Below are 21,872 nucleotides of genomic sequence, written 5' to 3'. Positions count from 1 at the left end.
CATTTATTAATACCCATCCCAGCATTTATTGATACCCATCCCAGCATTCATTGACACCCATCCCAGCATTCATTAGTACCCACCACTGCTCCACTCGTGTGTCACACACTGCTGGGATGGCACAGACAGACTTACTGTAAATTCAGCCCTGCTCTTGAGGAAAAACTCCACTCCACTAAGAGCTTCATGAGCTTCAAGTGGCTTTCTTGCAAAAATATTTCTTCTTCAAAAATATTTCTTCTGTGACTGATACAGGTACTGAGATTATCAACAATGAAACATTTACATACCAAACAAGAAAAGCATGGCCATGGCTTAAAATGCATGTAACTTTTAATTCAGAGATTAACAGCATTATTAAACAAACCAGTTATAACACATCCAGCAGGTTGCAATGCATACAGTTCACCTAGAAAGCTGTTCCAGTAAAAAACATTAATTTATATATGGAGCTGAGAGGTACAATTAGCTGTAATTGCAGAACAGCCCTGAACAACCACAGCCAGGTGAAAGTGGTTCTTCAGTTTGTCGGTTCACAAATTGGTGTTTTCTAAAATGAAGTATGTAGTGAAGTTAAAGTAGATGTGGAAGAGGTCAACTGAAGTGACCAAGGCAGTGGAGCATCTAAGTTACATGAGAAATAGGAGGAGATGAGAATTCGGCTTGGAGGCTGAGGAGGATACAATCACAAAATCAAGAATCACAAAAGCAACTCTGTTGCAAAACAAACAAACACACAAACAAACAAACAAAACCCCAAACCAACAAAAACAAACCACTGACTTCTGTAAGACAAGAACTAGTGGCACTCACTGAAATAAAAAGGCCAGTTTAAAAGTGTTAAAAGTCCTTCTTTACACGGGGCAAGGTATCTGTAACTTGTTGCCACGGGTGCTTATGGAGGAAAGATTGTACCAGGAAATTCAAAAGAGGAAAGAAAAACTATGGCAATATGAGTGAATAGTAAAGGCTCAGACAAACTCTTGGACATCCTGATCCAATTCCAGCTGCTGCTGCAGAACTGTGAGGAATATTAGCCAGCAGATATTAGCCAGGCTGATGTGCTCTTCCTAACTGACATCCCTAACTGCCAGAGATAAAATGTTGGGCTCATACACCTGGACTGGCCCAAGAAGGTGTTTTTATGCTCTTATGTTCCTTTTGTGTGTTCTAAGAGAAGTCACTGCAGCTGCACAGCTGTTTTTACAGTACTTCATCCAGGGCAAAACTGCAAAGCAAGCAATGGGTTTTGTGGTTCCTTTTTTTGACTATTAAGACACACTTTATCATCTTGCTCATTTTCCATTGTCCTCTGCAAAAGTATAGTCAGCACTATTACATTTACAGTTACTGAACAAGCAGCACAAAAGACTGAAAAATAGCATAACACGAGCCAGTCGACCACAAAACAGCTTTGTTTTTAAAGCATATGCAAATCAGTGTCACCCTGATGATGCTGAACAATTCTAAACCAAGTAGATATTAACAATTTTATAGGAAATAATTGCTGTGCCTCTTTTTCAGTCTTTTCTTTCTGTAGAAAAACAGTTTTTCTTCATTTCCCTTTTTACAGGCTCCACACTGGGTTAAACCCGTAGTTCATCCAATAACCAAATATTCAGCGAGTTTCCATCAGAAAAGGCCATTTCATACACTTAGTGATGATTTGAAGTAGTCAAAAACATGAATCAGGCTTCAAAACCTAGAAAGAATGGCCTGAAGTACAGTGGACTTCAATTAGTTTTATTTGCCTTCCGTTTTCTGAGCCTGTGTGGCACCTTTTGATCCTATTTCCTCAAAAAACATGAAGTCCACAATCCTGAGAGTTGTTTGTGCTAGGGAAAACTGAAGTTGTCATCACTTTCAGTCAAGAGTTGAGGCCTTAAGAAAATGCCAGATGTTGAAAAATATGTGACAAATTTGGAAGTACTGGAAGTAAAACAACCTATTCAACGACGTTCATGGCTGAATCTCAAGCTTGACTCGGAACCCTGGCCAGAATTTTCATAGCTAATAGAAGTAGCCAGACATAGGTTTCAATCCATTCCTTCATGCAGAGAAAGCAAGCTGTGAAACTTCAGCTGACATCCAGATGTCCTCTGAATTGTGCAGCTTTGATTCAAATTTGTTTCCAGCATAATATTGGGAGAGAGAGGGAAAGAGGACTATTTGACGTCAGCTATGAAGGCCAACGGTTTGGATACTCCTGTCATTTGGTAGATGAAGGAGGTTCTAGCTCTCCTTGTTTGAGTGTGTTTCAGTGTTTTCCAGGAGTCTCCCAATAACCCAAGGCACTTGTCACAGAGTCAGACTTAGTGTAACACTGGATGTTCCTGTAGCTCATCACCTCCGTGGGTTGTCACTTTTCTGTGGCAGTGGTGGGGTGGTGGAATTCCTTTCCCTCCTCTTCCACAGGAACCATTACATCATTCCCTGGGAAGGACTCTGTTTCCTGCTCTGGGTAGTGCATTCCCAGTTCCTCTTCCATGATTTCCTGGGTGTCAACGTTGCTTTCACATCCTCTGGCAGCGCAGTTTTTGCCACCGGGCACTTCTGCAACGGACCCCACGATAACAGTGTCGGCCTTCATGATGTAGAGCTTTTCTGAGGAAGGAAAAAAGTAGTGCTGAGGGTAGTGAACAATCACTGCTGGCCCCAGAGATGGCTCCTTATCACACAACATTTTTTATTAGGACTCTGGGCATTCCAGATCAAGTAGATTGAGCTTCCATGAGATGAAGCCACTGAGCTAGGACTACAGGAGAAGGACAGAGCAGAAAAGGCAGAAGATACTCACAAAAGTCTGCTAGAAGAAGCAATTAATTGGCACCTAGATATAAAGAATCCAAGGTTTATTTCCCTGCTGTTTCAAGAAACAACACCACCTGCATTGAAAGCAGCCTTTGGGCAGGGATCAGCACTGTACAGAAATTCTGGGGTCTTAAGACCAGCTAAGAAATGACATTCTTTCCAGCTGAGAATAAACTGCAAAATTTTCTGGGATAGATTTGAACTTTGTGTCCACCTTGTTATACATACTCCTTCACAAAAAGGTAAATAGGGCCTTTGCAATGGCTTGGACCACTGCACTTAATTCAGAAGGATGCTGCAGGTCAGACACTGCAGGTCACAATTGCTTGGAGGTATTTGGATGTGGTAAGTCAAATCATCACATTCATCCCAATCCATCACTCACAGTAAAAACAGAAAGCTCATTTCGTAAGGAAAGGTCAGCTCTTGTAATATGAAAAATAACACTTTCAAATAACCTCAAAATTGGGTTTGGAAACATTGCCAGAATGTCTCAGGTAACAATTCTCCCCCTCAGTGAGCTCCCTTGCCTGGCTTTATTTCCCACCCTGTGCCATGGTCAAAGACTTCATGGGAATACATGGGAGACACATTTCCAGCTATTAACGTGAACCCCAGAGAAGCAAATGGTAGTTTAGTGATGTGAACTACCACTCCCACTCAGAACATCACTTCCCAGCTGATATATTTTTGGTTTTCAAATTTCTTGTGTAAATTTACATCTTCTGGAATGAATAGGAGGAAGAAGGGAATTTTCTGTCAGATTCCTAAGTGACTAAGCCAAACATGAAAATAAAAAAAGTGTTATATTCAGATGAATAGATATTTGTGTGTCAAAGATTCTGGAGATTCAGCTCCAGTCTTTATTAGCAGATTTGAACACTTTGCATCTTATCGGTAATCTTGGAATGACATTATGTGACATGGCTGAAAAACTGGAAAAACAAGAGAGAAGGGGGAAAAAAAGCAAGACTCACCAATCCTGTTGTTCGTGTGGTCTCTGACTCGAGAATCCACAGGACAATCTGGGCCATTCCCACTGCTGGGTGTCACCTCAGCCACACCCCGATGGGGACTCTGTGCTTTTTCTGTGCTGGAGACCAAGTTATTGTTGGTTTCCAAAGGGAGGGTTCTTCCAATTAACTCCTTCTCTTCTGGCCCACTCTCAATGGTCAGGGGGAGCTTCTGCCAATACAAACAGAGAGCAAAAGTGGGGTGGATGTAAAAACACTGTGAAGATGGCAAGGATTCTGCAGAACCCTTCCAGGGCAGGCAGGACAACAGGATGTACCTCACAGCACCACTGTCACAGGGAGGGAAGAATTCTAAAGTGTGTGACAGGTATAGGAACTTAAATTTCTTTGAAGCAGGTTCCTGCATCACTTAAGCCTATATTTAAAAACCAGCATTTCTAAGCTAAATTTACAGATTTTTGATGACATTTGCAAGAATGTCCATCATCTTCACTGAAGAAAATATATGGTTTAGCTACCTCTTAGGTTTTGCAAAGATCTACCACGCTCCCATGGAAGAACAGAACGAGCCAGAGGTTGAACTGGTTTAACTTCAAAATGGAATTGCCTCAGCAGAACCTCAGGTAGAACTAACAAGCTCAGACTACCTATTAGGTGAGGAATTAATTATAAACAGTTCTTTAAAAGAGGAGCCAGAATCTGAGAGAGGTCAAAGGTTCCTAGCTCTATTTGTGTTTCCACAAGGTTGGGAAAGAAAAAAAAACAAACTCAAACCCCACAAAAAACATTGTAAGGTTTTGATATGTGCAGTTTAAAATTCTTGCTCATGTCTGACTCAGGAAGCAAGAGTGGAAACTCCTCACAATTCAAGAATTAGCAATGACACTCTGAAATTATAATAGATGATTGCCACCCGAGTCATTGGAAAAATTAATATCTGACAGACAAAGTAGGGACTGACAGACAAATTTCTCCCAGAATGAAGAAAGGGCATGTTCATCCTGTGATTTTGGATCCTGTCCCATGGAATGCACCATTAATGGCATGAGACCAAACCAAATACTCCCCTCACAAGCAAGATTGGCAGCATCACGTTATTTAACACCACATTAAACCCAGCCCAAGACACGAAAGCAGCAAGTCCTAGTACAGCTTGTTGCTGCAGCCTGATGATCACACATTGTAGAGGAAAGTCCAAGCAAAAAGCCTGGCACTCTGTGACAGGACATTTAAAAATAACACTATTTGCATTGGCCTGGAAAGGATCTGGTTTGGAATATTGTTCACACTTACTGCACATTTGTCCCCTAGGTCGGAACCTGCAATGGAGAGAGGAAAAATTACCAGAAGAAAATTCACACAGTCACAAGAATGTTAATGTTTGCTCTGAAAGGCCACCTGGCCCTGCCCAAAACCACTCCACTGCCCAACCCTCCTGCACCACAGTTTTCCTGACACTGAGGGCACCCTCAAATGACACAGCTGAGGTGAACCAGCAAAGTGTTGCTGCCAAGACTGTGAGGTCCTGCTCTGCCCAAAGCCCTTTGCATCACTCTCCCCACACTACTGGAATTCATCTGATGAACTGATGAACTGATGAAACTTGTCGAGATAAGCACAAGACAGGTTTATTAAAAAAAAAAAGTTAATAACTTTCTACGGGATTAACAAACTAGATCAGTTCATCGTGTGGTCAGATGAATATTAAGGGGATGGGATTTTATGTGTAATTTCATTAGATGATTCCAGGGAATGCTGGGGAAAGAAGAGAGGTGAGGAGGAGGGAGTATAAAACATCCTGCAGCACTGTGAAGCATGATGAGCTCAGACCTACTATCTAATTCCACCCTGATGTGCAACTACTTTTGTTTTCAGTGCATCAGCTCGGAAATGCTGCACAATAACAGGGTTTTTGTGTAATGCAAGTGAGGGAGGAAAAAAAATCCATTTTGGGAAAATTAAGCTGCTTTAAATCATATTCCTGAATAAATGAGTATTAAATGCTCTGATCTGTGGTGATTGGGAGAATCTAACACAACAGAATAGATCTATCAATGGGATGGATTGGGATGATGAGAAGGATCAGCTCATTGGACAAACTGTGTGTGCTTTGGGGGATCTGTACAGGCTGCTATGGCTAACACACAGTTTTTTGTTTTTTGGTTTTTTTTTATTGTCCAGAAATTAATTGACTGCTTTCCTGCACTGACACATCACCCAACCCTTCATATACTGTGAGAACAAAGTGCCATCTGGTGGCACCTGGTGACATCCGGACAGCGCTGGCCTTGTGCATGGCAGCAGACACAGAGGTGTGACATGAAAAACTCCCACTTTTTAAGTTAAAATTCTATAAAATAAAGCTCCATATTAAAACTCTCCACTTATTCTTCAGAGTGCTGGTCCATCAGTCACTCACCTGGCGATTTGAGGCCGTATTTGTGTGCGATGACAGAATGCAGATGTGCTGAGAAAAGAAACCTTCCATTTAGTCAAACTCCCCGTGGAGCCTGCAGGCTCTAAAGCTCTGCCACACCCACAGATCTACAACCAACCTACAACGTGCACATCCTGCTTTCTATAAAGAGGGAATGTGGTTCCACAGGCACACCCCACACAGCTGACAGGTGAAGCTACAGAGAGTCAGTGTCAGTAAAAATCACTCTTCCTCTCATGCTCAAAGCCCATCCCCATTCCCAGAACCAACAAATACTCACACAACACTTCAGGTATCATTTAATCTGTGCTGAGAGAAGAAACTGCTGGTTACCCTTTCCCTGCCCTCCATAAACTCACAGCTGCTGCAATATTTCGCATTCCTCTTGCCTAAAACTCTTATCTGGCCTGCCTTCACCAGGCTGTAGTGAACATCCTCTTCCCCAGGGACCTCCATAAAATTCTGGGATATTTGAGTTCCCCTTTGGCTTATACTGGGAGCTCAAACAGCGTCCCAGGTATTGGAGCTTTAAAAACTCACGCTTTCCTTTGAGGACGAGGATCCGCTTCTTGCAAACCTTCCATTTCCAAAAAAACAGCATGGCCCCGAGGAGCACTATCACACAGAGAACCACTGCCCAAAGCACTACACCTGCAGCACAGAAAGGGAGCACAGGAAAGGTTAAGGAAGGGCAGAGGAGGAGCTCTGAGTAGTTCCATGTGTGTGGACACAGACCCATGGACATCGTTTCACAAGTTGTAGGGCATTTGCAGGAAGCTCCCACATAAGAAGTGTGTTTACCAAAGATATCTCCCAATAAAACATGAGTTTTAATAAAACAGAGTAACTGCTTTGTTACCTCCCATTGTCATCTCCCCCTTGGCTGAGGTGGGAAAAGTGTCAGTCGGATCTTTCTCCTCAGGAATTGAGCTGGGGTTTTCAGTTGTCGTGGCACTTAGGTGGTCACCACCAGCAATGGTCACCAGGCTCTCCTCAAGGCTCCTTGGGTCAGAGTGATTTGTTTCATTGCTGAATCTCGTGGACAAAGGGCTTTGGGTGAGATAGGTGGGCGATTGATCCAGGCAAACCTGATCATGTGTGGCATTTCCTTGGCTTAGTGCCACTTTGTTTAACTTGGCACAGCTGGGAATGAAAGAGAACGGGTGTCAGTGCTACAGAAACTGCCATGGTACAAGAGAGGAGCATTTTCCATGTGACAAACATCCCTTTGGTAATTTTTGTACTACCTTCAATTATTGCTTTCAGTGTCAAAGCCATTAACCTCCTTCTCACCCCCGTGGCATTAATTCTTGACCTGGATGCAAACCTGACACTCACACAGGGGTAGAATTCCACTGTAAACTAAAAACAAGGCAAGAGGGATTCCTTCCTTCCCTCCCTTCACTCCAGGGGCTGTGCAACAGCTACAGAGAGAGGTTTTCTAACCTCTGCTCCTGGCCCCAAAGCCTTTAAGATAAATTTGTATTCTTTGCACCAGAAGTGACGTGTCCCATTTCATCCTTTATTAATTTCAGTTAATCAGTCAGTGACATTAAAGAACCAGGGACTTACTCCGTGTGGGGCTTGCAGCTGTCAGTGCTGGAGCTTTGGTCAGAGAAGGTCCCAGCAGGGCACTCTTCACAGGCGACATCCCGTGTTGAGGTGCCTGAATGAAAACAATGACTGGGGACTGACCACCCAAAACGCACCAGGTCAAGGCCCACGGCCAAGAGCGGGGAAGGTGAAGTGGAATTCCTACCTCTGACTCGGACCCCAAAGCCAGGCTGGCAGGTGGTGTGGGGCTGGCACCGGGCACAGGTGTGTGGGGCGGATGTTTGGCAGAACAGGCCCGGCCTGCACTCGCAGACACTGCTGGAGTTGAAGGAGCAGGGCTCCTTCTCCACAAGGTCGAGTTCTGGGGGCAAGAAACAGAGGCAGTGACAAAGGATCACCCTGCAAGGGAAATGCAAAAGGGGGCCAAAGCTGAGCGACAGCAGTTCAAAGGCTCAGGAGGCAGAACAAGGTGCTGGCACTCCTCATGAGCCCGGAATGGTTTGGGTTGAAGGGACCTTAAAGCTCATCTCGTTCCAGCCCCCTGCCATCCCATCCACCTTCCACTCCACCAGGCTGCTCCAAGCCCCGTCCAACCTGGCCTTGGACACTTCCAGGGATGGGGCAGCCACAGCTTCTCTGGGCAACCTGTGCCAGGGCCTCCCCACCCTCACAGGGAAGAATTCCCTCCCATTATCTAATCTAAGCCTACTCTCTGTCAGTTTAAAGCCACACGATGGCAACTTAAGTCATGAATAATTGGAGAAGCCTTTAGACAATGGCTTGTGGTATAAGACAGAGAGTAGAATCCAGATTGGATAGCACTGGAGAAGAGAGTTTTTAGGTAGTCCCCAGGTCACACAGGAAGCCACACTGATAATGTGCCAAGGTATCATTCTGCTCTCTAAATCAGTAACCAAGGATGGATAATTCTGCTGCTGGAAATTCTAAATTAATAAAATACGAACAAAGTGCAAATAAAATACATAGAGGGAATATAATTGTGAGGTATGTGTTGGGGAAAGCAAACCTCTTTTGCATAAGACACAGGCATCACATCGTAGCTTCGAGACTTGTGTGTTCACAAATTGCCCAGGCCCACACCTCATGCAGTCTGCAGCTGGGTTCTCAGGACAAGCTTTCTTTTTAACAGAGCCTGGAGGAAAAAAAAATAAATCAACAAATCAAAATATGCAGGACACCTGTTCAGAATAATGGGAGACAACCACCCTGAAGTGTCTTGTGTGCTCCTTTACCTGTTAGACACCCTACCACAGTCATTTGGTTTCTCTAGCACGTTTTTGCCCTTCCCATTTGAGCATGAAAGGCTCACAGCTGTCCTGGGGCGGGACATTATCCCAGTTGGAATGGGCTGCTGCAGAATGGGCACGTGGCAACTCATTTGCTGACAGAAAAGACCACCAAGTCTGCAGTGAGGGCAATTGTCCTGCCATTCCTGAGTTCCCAGGTGATTGGTTTTCATGGTTTCCTCTTTCCTTCAGTTAAAAGGACTTTTAGAAAAGCTGCTCTTCCTTTGCAGTGAGCAGCTGAGTTTGTAGCAGATATGAACAGGTTATTGTGTGGAGGAGTAGTGGAAGATTAAAATGAAAAAGGATTCTTATAACTTTTATTGTGGAGAGGATGTGAGGAGATGTCCAGGACTGACATGAGGACGTAGCTAAGGAATGAGTGACAAGAATCAGCAGAGGTGAAATGATGGATACTCGTGGCTTATTGATGTAAATCAGATCTCTTCTTCTCACAAACCTCACTATGACATCTGTCTTGACAGGAGCTTTGGCAAAGAATGGTTTTGGAGAAGAAAAGAACTTTCCTTGGGATTGTCTCTGAGTCACAAGCTCCCTCTTTTCTTATTTTCTCCATCCCTTGCTCTTGTTTACCTGTACAACTTCTGAAGGAAGGTGTGGCCAGCAGTACAGGATGTCCCAGTGGGAATCCTGATGGAACTGCACAAAAACGCTGGCAATCAAACACTAAACCCCTCTGTATTATCAGAGCTCAAATAAATGTCAGAAACTTCCTTTAAGAGAAACAAAAGAAAAAGAACAGATTTCTGAGAGAAGATACTGATGGTGGTGAAGCACCACAAAATGCCCCACCCACCGAGGGGTTTTTTGGCCAATAGAGGCAGTTTCAGACATTTCCAGAGCTCTTGTCTCACCAAGGTGTTTCCTGCTCTGACCTCATGTGCCTTTGAGTCACAACCAGCTTCTAGCAAAGCTCTCAGTGTCCCCAGACAAGGGCTGTTCCCTTCCTCCCTCACGTGAGACACTTTCTAAACTGTTGTGACTGTGAGAATAATATCAGATTTTCCATGCCTTCATTTTGTACTTTTTGTCTGTGAGCAGAAACTCACTGAGTCTAATTTCACTGTGCTATTTCACACCCTGAGGGAAGCTGAAATGAATTCTGCCTATTTCTGGCTGCTTCAGTGTCCAGTGAAGTGATAAAAAGCACATTAAAAGTCTGCCAAGTTCTCTAGTTTGCAATTTGCTCATTGTTTGCATGCACAGGAGCAGGGCAGTGGAGAACAGATTCACATCTAGATTCAATTAGACAGTGATTCAGGAAATTGCTCTTTTTTTTCAAGGACAAAATGCAATTCTGCAGATACACAGAGTTCCTACTGTCTGTCCAAGAAAGACTCCATGTAAATTTGATTATTTTATAAACATACTGACCTGAGGGACACTGGTAACAGCAGCTTTGTGAAGTTTCATCATAGAACCAATTCCCACGTGTGTCACAGGAATGAGATGGGGTTAATGATGTCTAGAAAGTGAGACAGGCAAAAGACACAATCAGAAAACAACTAATTCTGTACTAGGGCAGATCCCAATACCTGTCCCAAGCAATGGCAGCTGCAGATGGTAAGGAAAAGCCCTCAGCTTTTTGAAACTTCAAGTATCCCCAAAGCAACTAAATTAATGTCTGCATCTCCTTTATAAATCAAGGATAAAAATCATTGTCCTGAAATGGTCCCGTGTTCATTTGAGATAAGGATTTTTTAGGGAAACAAGAAACAATCCCTGACCTCTGTAATGGATTTCCAGCTCTGTGTGCAGTGGAGTAAAAGGTGGTGCCATACTCAGCATCACCTGAACCCAGGCAGATGGGCTGTAATGCACAGAGGTAACTCTTGGCAGCAAACAGGTTTTGCTGTTATTTGTGCAGTCATAATGCTTGAATTTATCAACCTAAGGACGTGTTTATTATAAACCAATTAACTGTTTTATTTATCATTTAGGGGCAAATCCTACACTGAGAACACAAGAGGGCTTTGCCTTGGAAAGAATGCTGCAAATGTTCTCACAATGAAGCTCTTATTCAAATAACTCATCCCACTTCTGTTGTGAGTGAAGGTTTTCAGAAATAACCTTTCGTTACTACATAACCGATACTGGTTTAGTTAAAAAAAACCCCACCACACAACAGTTCTAATATTGGCTTAGGAAACGAGACTGGGCTACGAATTGGAACAAGAAACATTATAACAAGACTTTGTTTTTGTATGGCTGGGCCGCCACATGCTCTGGGAAATTACGGTGCCACAAGTGTTCTGATGAGAAAATCTGATTTTTGAATTTGGCATCTCCCTTAATAATCCCCTAAAACTGTTATTATCTGAATTTCATTTTCACTTTTTGCTAGAAGGCATAAACAGCGATTTTTTTGTGAAGAATCAATCAGCAGATTCCCCTGAGATTTTCCGACACGATACTGGTAGAGCAGTTAAATTTTTCAGAAACTCTCCATCTCACTTTCTGCTGATGAATTCCCCACTGGGCTTTGAAATAAAACCTGCTGCCTTTGTACACTGTGCAGAATCTCACTACCTAACTCACTTCACAGCCTAGTCTAACACACAGAAATTATTTAACTTCCATCAGAAAACAGAACTTTCAGTCAAGGAGGAAATGAACAGAAGGGCAAGAAATAGAAACACATTGAAACCATTAAATTTCATTGATCTCCACCAGTAACAGAACTGAGAATGTGACACATCTCTGCATCACCCCTGGGCCAGAACCTCCCTACCAGTGTTTTTCCTGTCTGACTGCAGAGGAAGAGCAGAAGGCTCTGCCTGCTCAGCCTGACTCAGATCTCACTTCCACACGTGCCCCCCGTGTTTTCCTGTTCTGAAGAGGAAGCCCCAGACTGCAGGAAAGGGAAGTGGGATCTCCTCACTTCTGTGTGTGGCTCCAGCCTGGCCAGGCAGCCACTGAGCCCGAAGTGAGCGACACCAAACCACCAGCCACCACACCAGGGGTCATTCCTGAGCCACCACAGTGATGTGAATTCACTGGTTTTAGAAAGAAAATTTAAGAGGCTACAGCATCCTGGCTGTAGCTAATCAGCCTGGATTGGATTCTCTGTAAGACCTGTGGGAAGTCACCACAAACACATGATTTTCTCTTCCTGGGCAACCAACTCTGGCTGCAAATGCAGCTGAATTTTAAACCAGGGTGGGAACAAAATTCTTGAATTATTTGTGCAGCACACAAGCTTACAGTATATCTGTGTGTTTCTGGGTTTAAATGAAGGAAGAGTGCCTGTGTAAAAGTATGAGGGAAGGACAGCTTTTTAAAAAGTTACCTTGTTCTAAAATATGGAAATCGGGAGTTCAGGGTTAGATTCTGCTCCTGGATACAGCAGTGCACGTTATGATTATGAATTTGACCTGATGCCAGTGCAGTGATAAATTACTGCATGAACTAGATATGGATACCACACAATTTATGAAAATATACATAAGAAAGAGAGTACTGAACCTTCTTTCCCCCCTCTCCACAGGAGGGCAGCTCTACCCTACAGCTACATTATACACATCATCCACACCTCCCCAGCAAATGCTGCTCTCAAGCATCCAGCACAGCCTTGTACTGTTCACTGAGCTGTGAAAAGAATTCACTTTAACAAATCATGGCAGGATTTCTATGGCTGACAAACCACCTCCTGAAGGCACCACCACTTCTAATCCAAGTCACCTGCAAAATGGCTTTAAGGTTGCCCCCTGTTCAGTAGGGGTGTTTCATGAGTATAAAAATTAGCACGGACCCTTTCAGTGATAAATCACACACATATCAATGCTCAGCCTCAGTCATCACGTCCCCATTCTTGTCAGCTTTTCCCCTCTAAATCCTGAAGCTGTTTGACTCCTGCCCTGGGTGTGACAGGTCTCTGTCAGCTGTGATGGGAAACCTCAGAGCCGTTATTTCTGCGTCTGTGTCCCGTGTCAGAGTGGGTTTGCTCTGGGTTGGACAGGAGGACACAGTGCAGAGGTGATGCTGCTTTGTGCCAGCTGCAGGGGAACAGATAAATGTGTGAGCTGAGAGGAAGGGGAGCTGGAGCAGCAAACAATCCCCAGTGCAGCAGAGAGCTTCTCACCACAAAATTAATCTGTCCACACCTTTTGAACAGATTTGAACAAGTCATGAGTCGCTGTCAGATCAGTAATTTACATCTGGTTTTGCTCTAGTACAAGGAATTCTTCAATTGGATTCAGTGTGCTGTTCAACTGCAGCGAGACAGAGACTGAATTTCACTAATTTTTCATGCATGCTCTTCAAATAAAGGTTTGGGACTTAGCAGGAGCTGGAATACATGTGGTGAAAGGAAAGACCACAATTGCTATCCTACTTGGACTGCTCTGTGTCAGCATCCCCAGGGATCCCCTGGTTTAGTGCTTTCAGTGACCTAACAGGCCACTTATTTTTCTTTTCTAAATGTGTTGCAGATCGAGGCCCAATTAAATAGAGCAGACATATTAGATACAAAGCATTTGGGTTTTTCAGTGCTGGCTTGTGAGACTTTGTTTTAGAAAGTAGGCTTTTTGTAGCTCTTCTCACTTTCCTTGGTTCTACAAACATGTTTGCTATTCCAAATTAAATAATGGCAGTTGTAAAGATGGTGCTGAATTCAGCGGGCTACTCTGCAATTCAGTCAGGACAAGGTTTGACTCATTTATTTATGGCCTTTTGAGCTCATAGAGAAAAAGTGATGGTGAGGCAGAGCACGAAATTTGCTACAAATGAGCTGTAAGTCAGGAAGAAAGCACATTACAGTAAAAAAAAAGATTTCTACCAGCAGTGGCTATTCTAGAACTGACTAATACTGCAGCAAAACAGTTAACTGCCTGTCAAGCTTCTAGCCAAATTCTGACAGTACTGAAGAAGCTGGTAATCTAAGGCTTCAAGTTGTCAAGCTCCATCTGTTTGATAATAAAGACCTTATCACAAATGAGAGTTCACTGAATAGAAAAAGAAACAAAACCCAAACTGTGGACTTAAGTAAGGTGGAACATGGTTTAAAAATATGACCAGTAAGCTGTTACTAGCTCACATTAAATAGTATCACCTGTACTCCAGTATCAGTAAAAGCAGGTATTTCTGTGATTGAGGCAATGCAGAAGGACAGTAAAAGCCAGTTGCTTGTCTCAGCTGATGATTTTGCAGTGAGTCTGCATGTTGACAATGACTATCAAAAAAACCCAGATTTTCTCACAGCTCCTTTCATTTTGTTAAAAAAATACCAGAAATAACATCAACTAGCAAAAATATCATCCTTTTTTTTTTTTTCTTTTGCCTTTCTCCTAAAGCAGTTTGCATTCAGGAGGCCAGACAAGTTTATCTGAATGCCCTCCCAAGTACTCCCCAGGTGAGCAAGGACTACAGACTCCAATCCCTCTGTACTTCAGGAAGGAGACAGTGGCAGGACAGATAAGGAGGGGAAAGTAGAGCAAACTTGCCACGTGGGAGGGGAATTTACAACTACAGATGCAAGAGCAAACTCCTACTCTTACCAAAAGAGCCAAGAGGACCTTTTTCAAATGCCTATGAAGAGGATGCAGGACTTGGTTATTTTCAAAGACCTAATTGGAGTCAATGTCTTGTAAAATACCTCCTGGCAGCCCAAGTGATGTTTTATTATTCAGACAGACGGGTCTGTTTGGGTAATATATGCTCATATTTCCCCAGCAAGGGAAAACGGCCCATTTCAGGATCCAGCACAGAGGGTGATTACTCACCTACTTAACTGTACCTGTGCAGAGAGTCTCTGGGACTGACCTTTGTTTTTTTTAACGTGCATGCCTCGGTGTTGGCCAGGGAAATTACCTGGATTTATGCCAGGTGCTGAGGGCTCGTTGCCAGGGGACCCACGGGAGGAGGGGGGTGAGTGGCAGCAAAGCCACAGGAGCTGATACGATCTGAGCAGGGAGCTGGTGTGCACCTACAGCATCACTGAGTGCAGCTGCAGGGCCGTGTCTATTTTAAGTGATTTTGATTCAGAAAGAATAGTGGATTCATGAGGAAGTCAGAGTCGGGGGGGGGTTGTAAAGAGGAAGGTCTGTTATGGTTTTGCCTCTACACCTTTCAATTTGCCTTTCCTGACTCGCCTCAGCAGAGCGAGCAGCAGCCTCTGAACGAAGCTCTGCAAGGAATGTGCCTTTCACAGAGCACACAGGCAGAAATAAAAGCCCCCCTACCCCAAGCAAACCCTCCCTCCCCAGCTGCGATGTGCCTGGAGCTGCAGGAACTCCAGCAATGCCAACACGGGGATGCAGATCCCAGCTCGTAGCCCCTGCTCCTGCCTGCAGAGTTCCCAGAGAGGGCAAACTCTTCTGGCTGCTCTGCTTTATGCCTTTATCCCCCCACATTGCACAAACCCTGTGTCTGTGGACACCCACTCTCCAACCCCCAGCCCTGCAGCCCCGGCTGCCTCCAGCCCTCCCCAGGCTCCTTCGTCCTGAGGGGCTGCAGGATCCTGGTGCCTCCCTGCCTTACCTGCAGGGATGTCTGGATGTCCTGGAGAAGCAGCAGGAGCTGCAGTGCCAGTGCCAGGCTGCAGGCAGCCATCTGAGGTGGTGTTAGATATCCCTGGCTCCCAGCATTGCAGGTGGCACAGCCAGGTTGCTCCTTCTGGAAGCCGAGATCCTTCCAGGCTCCAGCCCAGCCTTGCTCCGTGTCTGTTCATTCAGCCCAGGGCCATTCCAGCTGTTCAAGACAAGCAAGGGACAGGCTTTGAGACTCAAGCGAGGTGAGAAAACAATTTAGGAAGGAGGGAAGGAGGGAGAGGGGGGGCTGCCCCCAGAAGAAACCTAAAAAAAGAACAAAACCAAACCGCCTCAGCGCCGGGTCCCGGCGCTGTCGGGTGCCTGTGGGCCGGGTGTGAGCACCCAGGTCGCACCCCGAGGCTCAGGGCTGGCTGTGCCGGCGCCTCCTGAGTCATCTGGGCTGCCCTCAGAGAGCACTTCACCAACCCAAAGTCTGGGCCAGGCACGAGGCCAAGCCCTGCCCCATCCAGCCGCCAGTTTTTCGAGAGCCGCGACCAAGCCCCGGGAGAGTTCCCAGTAAGAGACACTCATTGTTTCAGTGCAGTCGTTTTGCTCCTGTTTGCATGAGCGGGTGAAGACTCACAACCAGCCTGGGAGACTCCACCAAGGTTTAGGCTTTACGTACTGCCACATGTTGCACATGTTGCCACTTAAACACCAACATGTCACAGACCATCCTCTTGAGAATCCTTCCCTTCCCTCCAATCCCACTGGAAATAAATTCCTTCTGCTGACAATCATGCCTAGGTTTGCTACTCACCATTTTGCTCATTTTCATTTGTCACTCTGGGTGGTTTGTGCTCTGGTACCTGGAAAGATTTCAGTTGATTGAATGTGTCATGAAGCCTTCTTATCTGCCCTAGGAGTTTTGTCAGAAGTGAAGGTTAGCCACTTCAAAAAGAGCAGAGTGCCTTGAAAACCTCTCTGAGGTACACAGGAAAATCATGACAATTTGAATTCTCACACCTCTGGGTTCGGTTTTAATTTTTTTGTTGTTGCTTCTCACCCTTATCAGCAAAAAGAAAACCGAAAGAAATGAGGGAAGATTGAAAGTTGGACAAATGATTATTTTACTGAAGACCCAGAGCTACCCCACTGCCTCACAGATGAGCACCAAAGGTGAGCATTCCACAGGGACCCTGTGTAAATATCCTCTGTAACTCACAGCTGTGACTCTTGGTCTTTTTGACTAACTACCTGGATTTCTTTCTCCAGAATACCACTGTATAAACCCCAGGCATTTTCAGCACATTGCATGGAGTGTATTTGACATGTAACTCCACTCTCCTCCCTTCCCTGTAATGCTCAGTTTCTAAGTTCTCTTAGCTATAAAAGCTGTTGGGGTAGATATGCCTGGAAGGCCCAGAGACAACAAAGTATTTGAATGTCAGAGTATCACGTTCTTGGTTTTCCCAATTAAATAATGGGCTAGAAAACACCTTAATCTTCTGTAATAATATGCCATTAAGCAATTCTCCCAATCTGTAAATGCAGTTTCAAATGACATAATGATCAGGGCAATTGGTGAGCTCTGCTTGTCTTTTTTTCTCTCCTCTCTGAGTATTTTTTCTCTGCTCAGCCCCTATCTAAGCTCTTCTAGCAAAAGGACAGGCACCAACACAAAGAGACAGCCTGGAAGGTTTAAGTTCCACTGCTGAGGTCAGAGTATCTGATACAAAAAGTAAGTATGTGAGTACAAAAAACACTGTGTGTGAAAGACTTTCCCAGAACTGGCAACTGGGAGAGTTTTCTGGCCCGTTTTCCAGATAAAGTAAGACTGAAACAAGCACACTGAGCATTTGGTAGATGTACATATACGTATATCAGCTCCTTTTTAACGAATGGTGTCAATAATTTTTGAACCCACTGGATAACTTCAATCAAATTTGGCTGAGGAGGGGGTGCCATTAAGATTTACAAGCTTTCACAGAAGGAGATGACTTGGATGAAGGGACAAGGTGCTCATGACAAGCTCCCTGAGGGAGAGGCTGCAGGAGGAGATCAGTCCTCCTCAGAAGAAAGAATCCACTCACACGTCCAAAGTGAAACCAGGCTTCCAGCTGCCATTTTTCCTTGAACTTCTTATTCTCAAGCTCATTCTTGATTGAACCAGACACTTAAAAGGATGGGAAGTGGAAAGGGCTTATTGTTGCTGCTGTTTTTTCAGAAAGGCTGGTACCTCACACAGTGCTGTCTCAGGCCTGCAATAAAAGAACAGCAATGGAGAGGCTGTTTCACGGGAACATCCCAGCCTGCACTTCCAGCTGAATGCATTCATGTCAGACTTTGCGTGTTTTGATTTGAAATACAACAAAAGGGGCTTTCCAAAGGAAGCTCTGTTAGTAACTGGAAGAAGCACCTCCAGTTTATAACAAGCCCACGCTGCTGCTCTCCACACGTCGGCTGCGTTTCCTAGAAAATAGTCCTCTGTGTTCATGTGAAAACAACAAAAGTGCAGAACAAACAGAAGCAAACAAACAACCCCTATTTCTCTGGTCTTCCATCAGGGGACAACATCTATCAGAGAAAAGGGGAAGCCCCTAATGAGCATGATATTATTATTTATAATGTTAATTTGATTGCACGCATCTGTTAATGTCTGAATCCCTTTTTGCTTTGGGTGTTAAAAGGTAGCAATGCCCCAAGATAAGGTTCCTTGGCAGTTTGTATTTTAACTTATTTAGTTCATGCCAAGCTTAGGTGTTTTCTGCATAGGGTATCTGGTCAGTGTGAGCTGCTTGGAGCTGAGAGGGATCACAGAAGGTCCTGTAAGTCAGCAGTTGTTCAAATGTCACTTGATTCCTGGAGCAAGAGGATGCAGAGACCCAACCAAGCCACGAGGAAAAGTCTCCACCACGTGCCCAAAGCATCCCTTCAGCACTGCCTGTTCACTGAACGGGGAGAGCCCAGCAAAGGGAGCAGCCATGGAATGCTCTAGAAGCAGCACTGGAACACATGTGCTCAAGCAAAAGTACTCATGCCATTTTCTAATTTTGAAGTGGCTGATTTTAGTCTCATGTTGTACTTTTAGCATGGTTTCTCCTGGGTTTAAACATGTATGTTCAGTTAATATGGGTCCAGCTGTATCAGAGGAAAAACACACAGAGAAAAGTGTCATCTCTAAACCCTTGTCCAACAGATAAAAGAGGCCATGAAGTTTGGAAGGACATGTATTAAAACACCTTGTCTAAAATCTGTATTTCAGTGTCTGTCAGTGTTGCTATTTGGAGCATTGCAGTATGCTGAGAAAAAACATCACCAAATTCTTGCTCCTTAGCCAGGGGGAACAAGACCAGACCCTGAAGCTCCAGGGGCTTCAGGAGCACCAGGAGCACCAAAGGCAGTGCTTGTTGGGAAAAATGCCGTGCACTTTGGGGGGATAAATTAAACAAGAGAAGAGAAATGAAGGCATTTCCTGCAATAAAAACCACAGAGAATCTCACGGTTAAAAGAAGGAAAATAAAAAAAAAAATGAAGAAAGGAAGAAACCCAAGAATTACTTTCTTGATCTCGTTGTGCATTACGGGGGAGCTCTGTCCCTGGGCATCCTGCAAAGTGACACTGTGGTGACAACACACAAGAGCCCAGGGATTTTGGGCATTGCAAGGGAAGCCAACGGACTGAACTTCTCTGGAAATCTCTCCCTGGCCCAGAAAGGACAGGCAGGAGGGAGGGCAGCACTGGTGCAACGTGACCTCACTGAGACACTTCATGAGGTGAGGGAGCCATCAGGGTTTGAACTGCCTGCAGTGACACAGCACTGAAATTACACTCGTTAAAAGGAATAAAATCTCAGTTATGCCAAGTATGCCACAGACTGGCCAAATTGTGTCCCTCTACTCTGTCACTCTGGTACTGATATTTATTTGCTGGCACATACAGTTCTCTTCTTCTTAGTGTTAAGTCTTTGTCAATCCATTTAATTTTGGCACTTCAGCCACTCTGCTCTGTGTTAAATACATTCCAGATGCTCTTGAGAACATGACCTGCAGAGCTGTATTGATTCAGCAATTTACACTGGTATGTTTGTCCCCTGTCCTCAGCAAGGAAGGTGGTGTGAAGTTCTTGTTGTCCACTTGTTGAAATGTAGCAATGGCTTAAAACAAGAATTACCATCAGGGAAAAAAAAAAAAAGGTTATCATGTTAATAATACAGATAACATGGCTTAATTTTCAATTAGATTTCTTTTGCAGATGTCATGTATATAAATTTTATGTGGATAACAAAGTTCTTATAACTGTTTTTGTTATCTCAACTAATACTACTGCCTTACATAAAGTGATAAAATAACTAATGTAACAAAATAAATGTGTATAAAATGACTTTTTCTGGCCTGTAGTAGCTTCAAAACTAAAGTACATTTTGAGTCAGACTGAAAAATGAGAAGAGCTGACAGAGAACTCAGTTCTCTCAAGAAAGGCTTGGCTTCCATGAAGGAAACCAAAACCATATCACAGAATTACTATGCCCACAGGCTGGGAGAGAGAGAGAAATGACCTTAGATGGGAGATCACATCATGTCTGTACTTTCAGTAATTCTGACTACAGCTCCTGGAGGGGTGGGATAGTTCCACATGGTCATTCTCCACAGGCAAAGCTCTTGATCGAGGGAATTGGGAAAGCACCAACAGTTTCAATTCTCTACATTTAAATCCAAATTTGAAAATAAAAAACGTTTGGGGAAGACTGGCAAGGGGGTTAAAACACAGGAGTGGGACTCATTAGTCCCCAGTACTGTCACAGATGTTTTGGGTAACTCAAATCCTTTCTTGATACTCTGGTTCTCCTCATCTAAAAGCTGAGTTTAAAGCTTACCTAATAGCAGAAGCAAGATGAGATTTCCTTTGCTGACACAAACAAAAGAAAGCTGGGAAATATCAAATAATTTTTGTGAAAGAAACAAATGGGAAGATTTTCAGGATGCATTTTTTTCAAAGAGTGTGAAACTTTTTTTTTTTTTAAATGACTACAGCTGAGCATCTCAATCCTGACAATTTAGGGTGTTATTTTCCTCTTCCCAGCAGCAAGGTTTGCTCTGCAGAACCAATGGAATACACCAGCTGAAGGAGAAAACCAAGTCCTTATGTTTGGTCTGCTACTACCCAGGAAACTGGTGAAATGGAGACTTTTAACTCCAAAGAGAAGGGGCAGAACTTCTGTTGTGTTTTCAGACTCGACACACACTGAAAATAAATTCTTCTGGGCTCTGAAAACAAAAGTTCCAAAGAGATGAAAGGCCCCAAAATCAAAGTCTGCAAATGATTCAGAAAGTGAGTTGGTGCCACACGCGGATGTTTCACCTGAGGGTTCTGGAGACAGTCCCTGCCTGCTGAGAACGAAACAGAAGCCAGAAATCAGCACTACACTCATTCAACACTCCTGATATTAATTCTTACAATGTACTGACAGCAAGAAACACCTGATCCTGAGATATCACCAAAATTATCTTAAAATAGTCAGAGAGAGCAAACACAAACACCAGTGACAGTCTGACATTGGTTCTGAGAAGCAGATGGGAGCTGGGGTTTAACTACACATCTCTGTTCAAACCAATCACTAATGCATCATTTACTGTGTCTCATTTGCCTAATTAAGCAAAGCTGGATTTCCCACCCCATGAATCAGTGTTATAGACATGCAGTACAGCCAGAAAGGGGAACTAAACCACTGGCTTTACCATCAAAGCATCAGGCAGAAGAGAGCTGACACAAACGAGCACACACACACTGAGTCAGCCTTCAACAGGACACACAGCTGCCCAGGTTAAAGCAGCACGTTCCCAAGTGCCAGGAGTGGGAAAAAACATAAACCCAGGCCAAGCCTACCTCCAGGAGCAAGGGACAAGCTGTCCCAGAGCCCTGTGCCTGCACAACAAAGTCCAGCATCTGTATTAGTTTGTGCCTTAGGACAGCCCTGGATATACTGGGACGTTACTGGGAACTTTTCCTTTACACACTTTGAGCCCCAGATCAGCAAAGGTCTCACCCATCTCAATTCTGCTTCGTCTCCTTTCCAGACACCCCCAATCTCAAAACGTTCCCATTTTTCTGACCCACAATCCAAACAACCCCAACACACCACCCCCAGCCTCTGTTCTCCCTGGAAGTGCTGATCCCAGCACTGGCTCCATCACTGTCCAAGTGCTGAAGCTGCTTTAACACTGGAGGAAATGCAGTTTTCCAAGCAGTAAACAGATGAGTTCCTTCACAATGCACCCCCAGGTGACATGTCAGTCACCCTCCT

The 21,872-nt window shown here is 44.2% G+C and overlaps 1 protein-coding gene across 3 annotated transcripts; it reads right to left on the bottom strand.

The window, feature by feature from the left end:
• Window positions 1–309: 309 nt before the first annotated feature.
• Window positions 310–20,503, bottom strand: TNFRSF8 (TNF receptor superfamily member 8). Of its 3 annotated transcripts, XM_027736393.2 has the most exons (13): window positions 17,662–20,503; window positions 16,389–16,487; window positions 15,579–15,788; window positions 10,476–10,566; window positions 8,804–8,929; window positions 7,982–8,137; window positions 7,795–7,888; window positions 7,082–7,365; window positions 6,763–6,873; window positions 6,205–6,252; window positions 5,079–5,104; window positions 3,789–3,996; window positions 310–2,604 (listed from the first exon to the last, which is right to left on the bottom strand). In XM_027736393.2, the coding sequence occupies exons 3-13, from the start codon at window positions 15,648–15,650 to the stop codon at window positions 2,360–2,362; spliced, it is 1,461 nt and encodes a 486-aa protein (XP_027592194.1). In that variant the 5' UTR covers window positions 15,651–15,788; window positions 16,389–16,487; window positions 17,662–20,503; the 3' UTR covers window positions 310–2,359. The 3 variants fall into 3 exon arrangements, with proteins under 3 accessions (XP_027592194.1, XP_039242276.1, XP_027592195.1); XM_039386342.1 differs by lacking the exons at window positions 16,389–16,487; window positions 17,662–20,503 and having other exon boundaries at window positions 15,579–15,859; XM_027736394.2 differs by lacking the exons at window positions 10,476–10,566; window positions 15,579–15,788; window positions 16,389–16,487; window positions 17,662–20,503 and having other exon boundaries at window positions 7,982–8,175; window positions 8,804–8,871.
• Window positions 20,504–21,872: the final 1,369 nt, after the last annotated feature.

This window comes from Pipra filicauda, unplaced genomic scaffold (genome assembly GCF_003945595.2).
Source record: "Pipra filicauda isolate LSUMZ 115617 unplaced genomic scaffold, ASM394559v2 scaffold47_size6085603_pilon, whole genome shotgun sequence".
Lineage (NCBI taxonomy): Eukaryota > Metazoa > Chordata > Aves > Passeriformes > Pipridae > Pipra > Pipra filicauda.
Note: the sequence above shows the minus strand (reverse complement) of the source record. Positions and strands in the feature narration are given on the sequence as shown.

Bases quoted from the DNA above. Each gene is read 5' to 3' on its own strand.
- TNFRSF8 (XM_027736393.2), bottom strand. From the start codon at position 15,650: ATGGCTGCCTGCAGCCTGGCACTGGCACTGCAGCTCCTGCTGCTTCTC. The intron at 10,567-15,578 runs GTAAGGCAGGGA...CTCACTTTCTAG, and splicing joins ACATCCAGACATCCCTGCAG to ACATCATTAACCCCATCTCA. The intron at 7,366-7,794 runs GTAAGTCCCTGG...TTTCATTCCCAG, and splicing joins AGCTGCAAGCCCCACACGGA to CTGTGCCAAGTTAAACAAAG.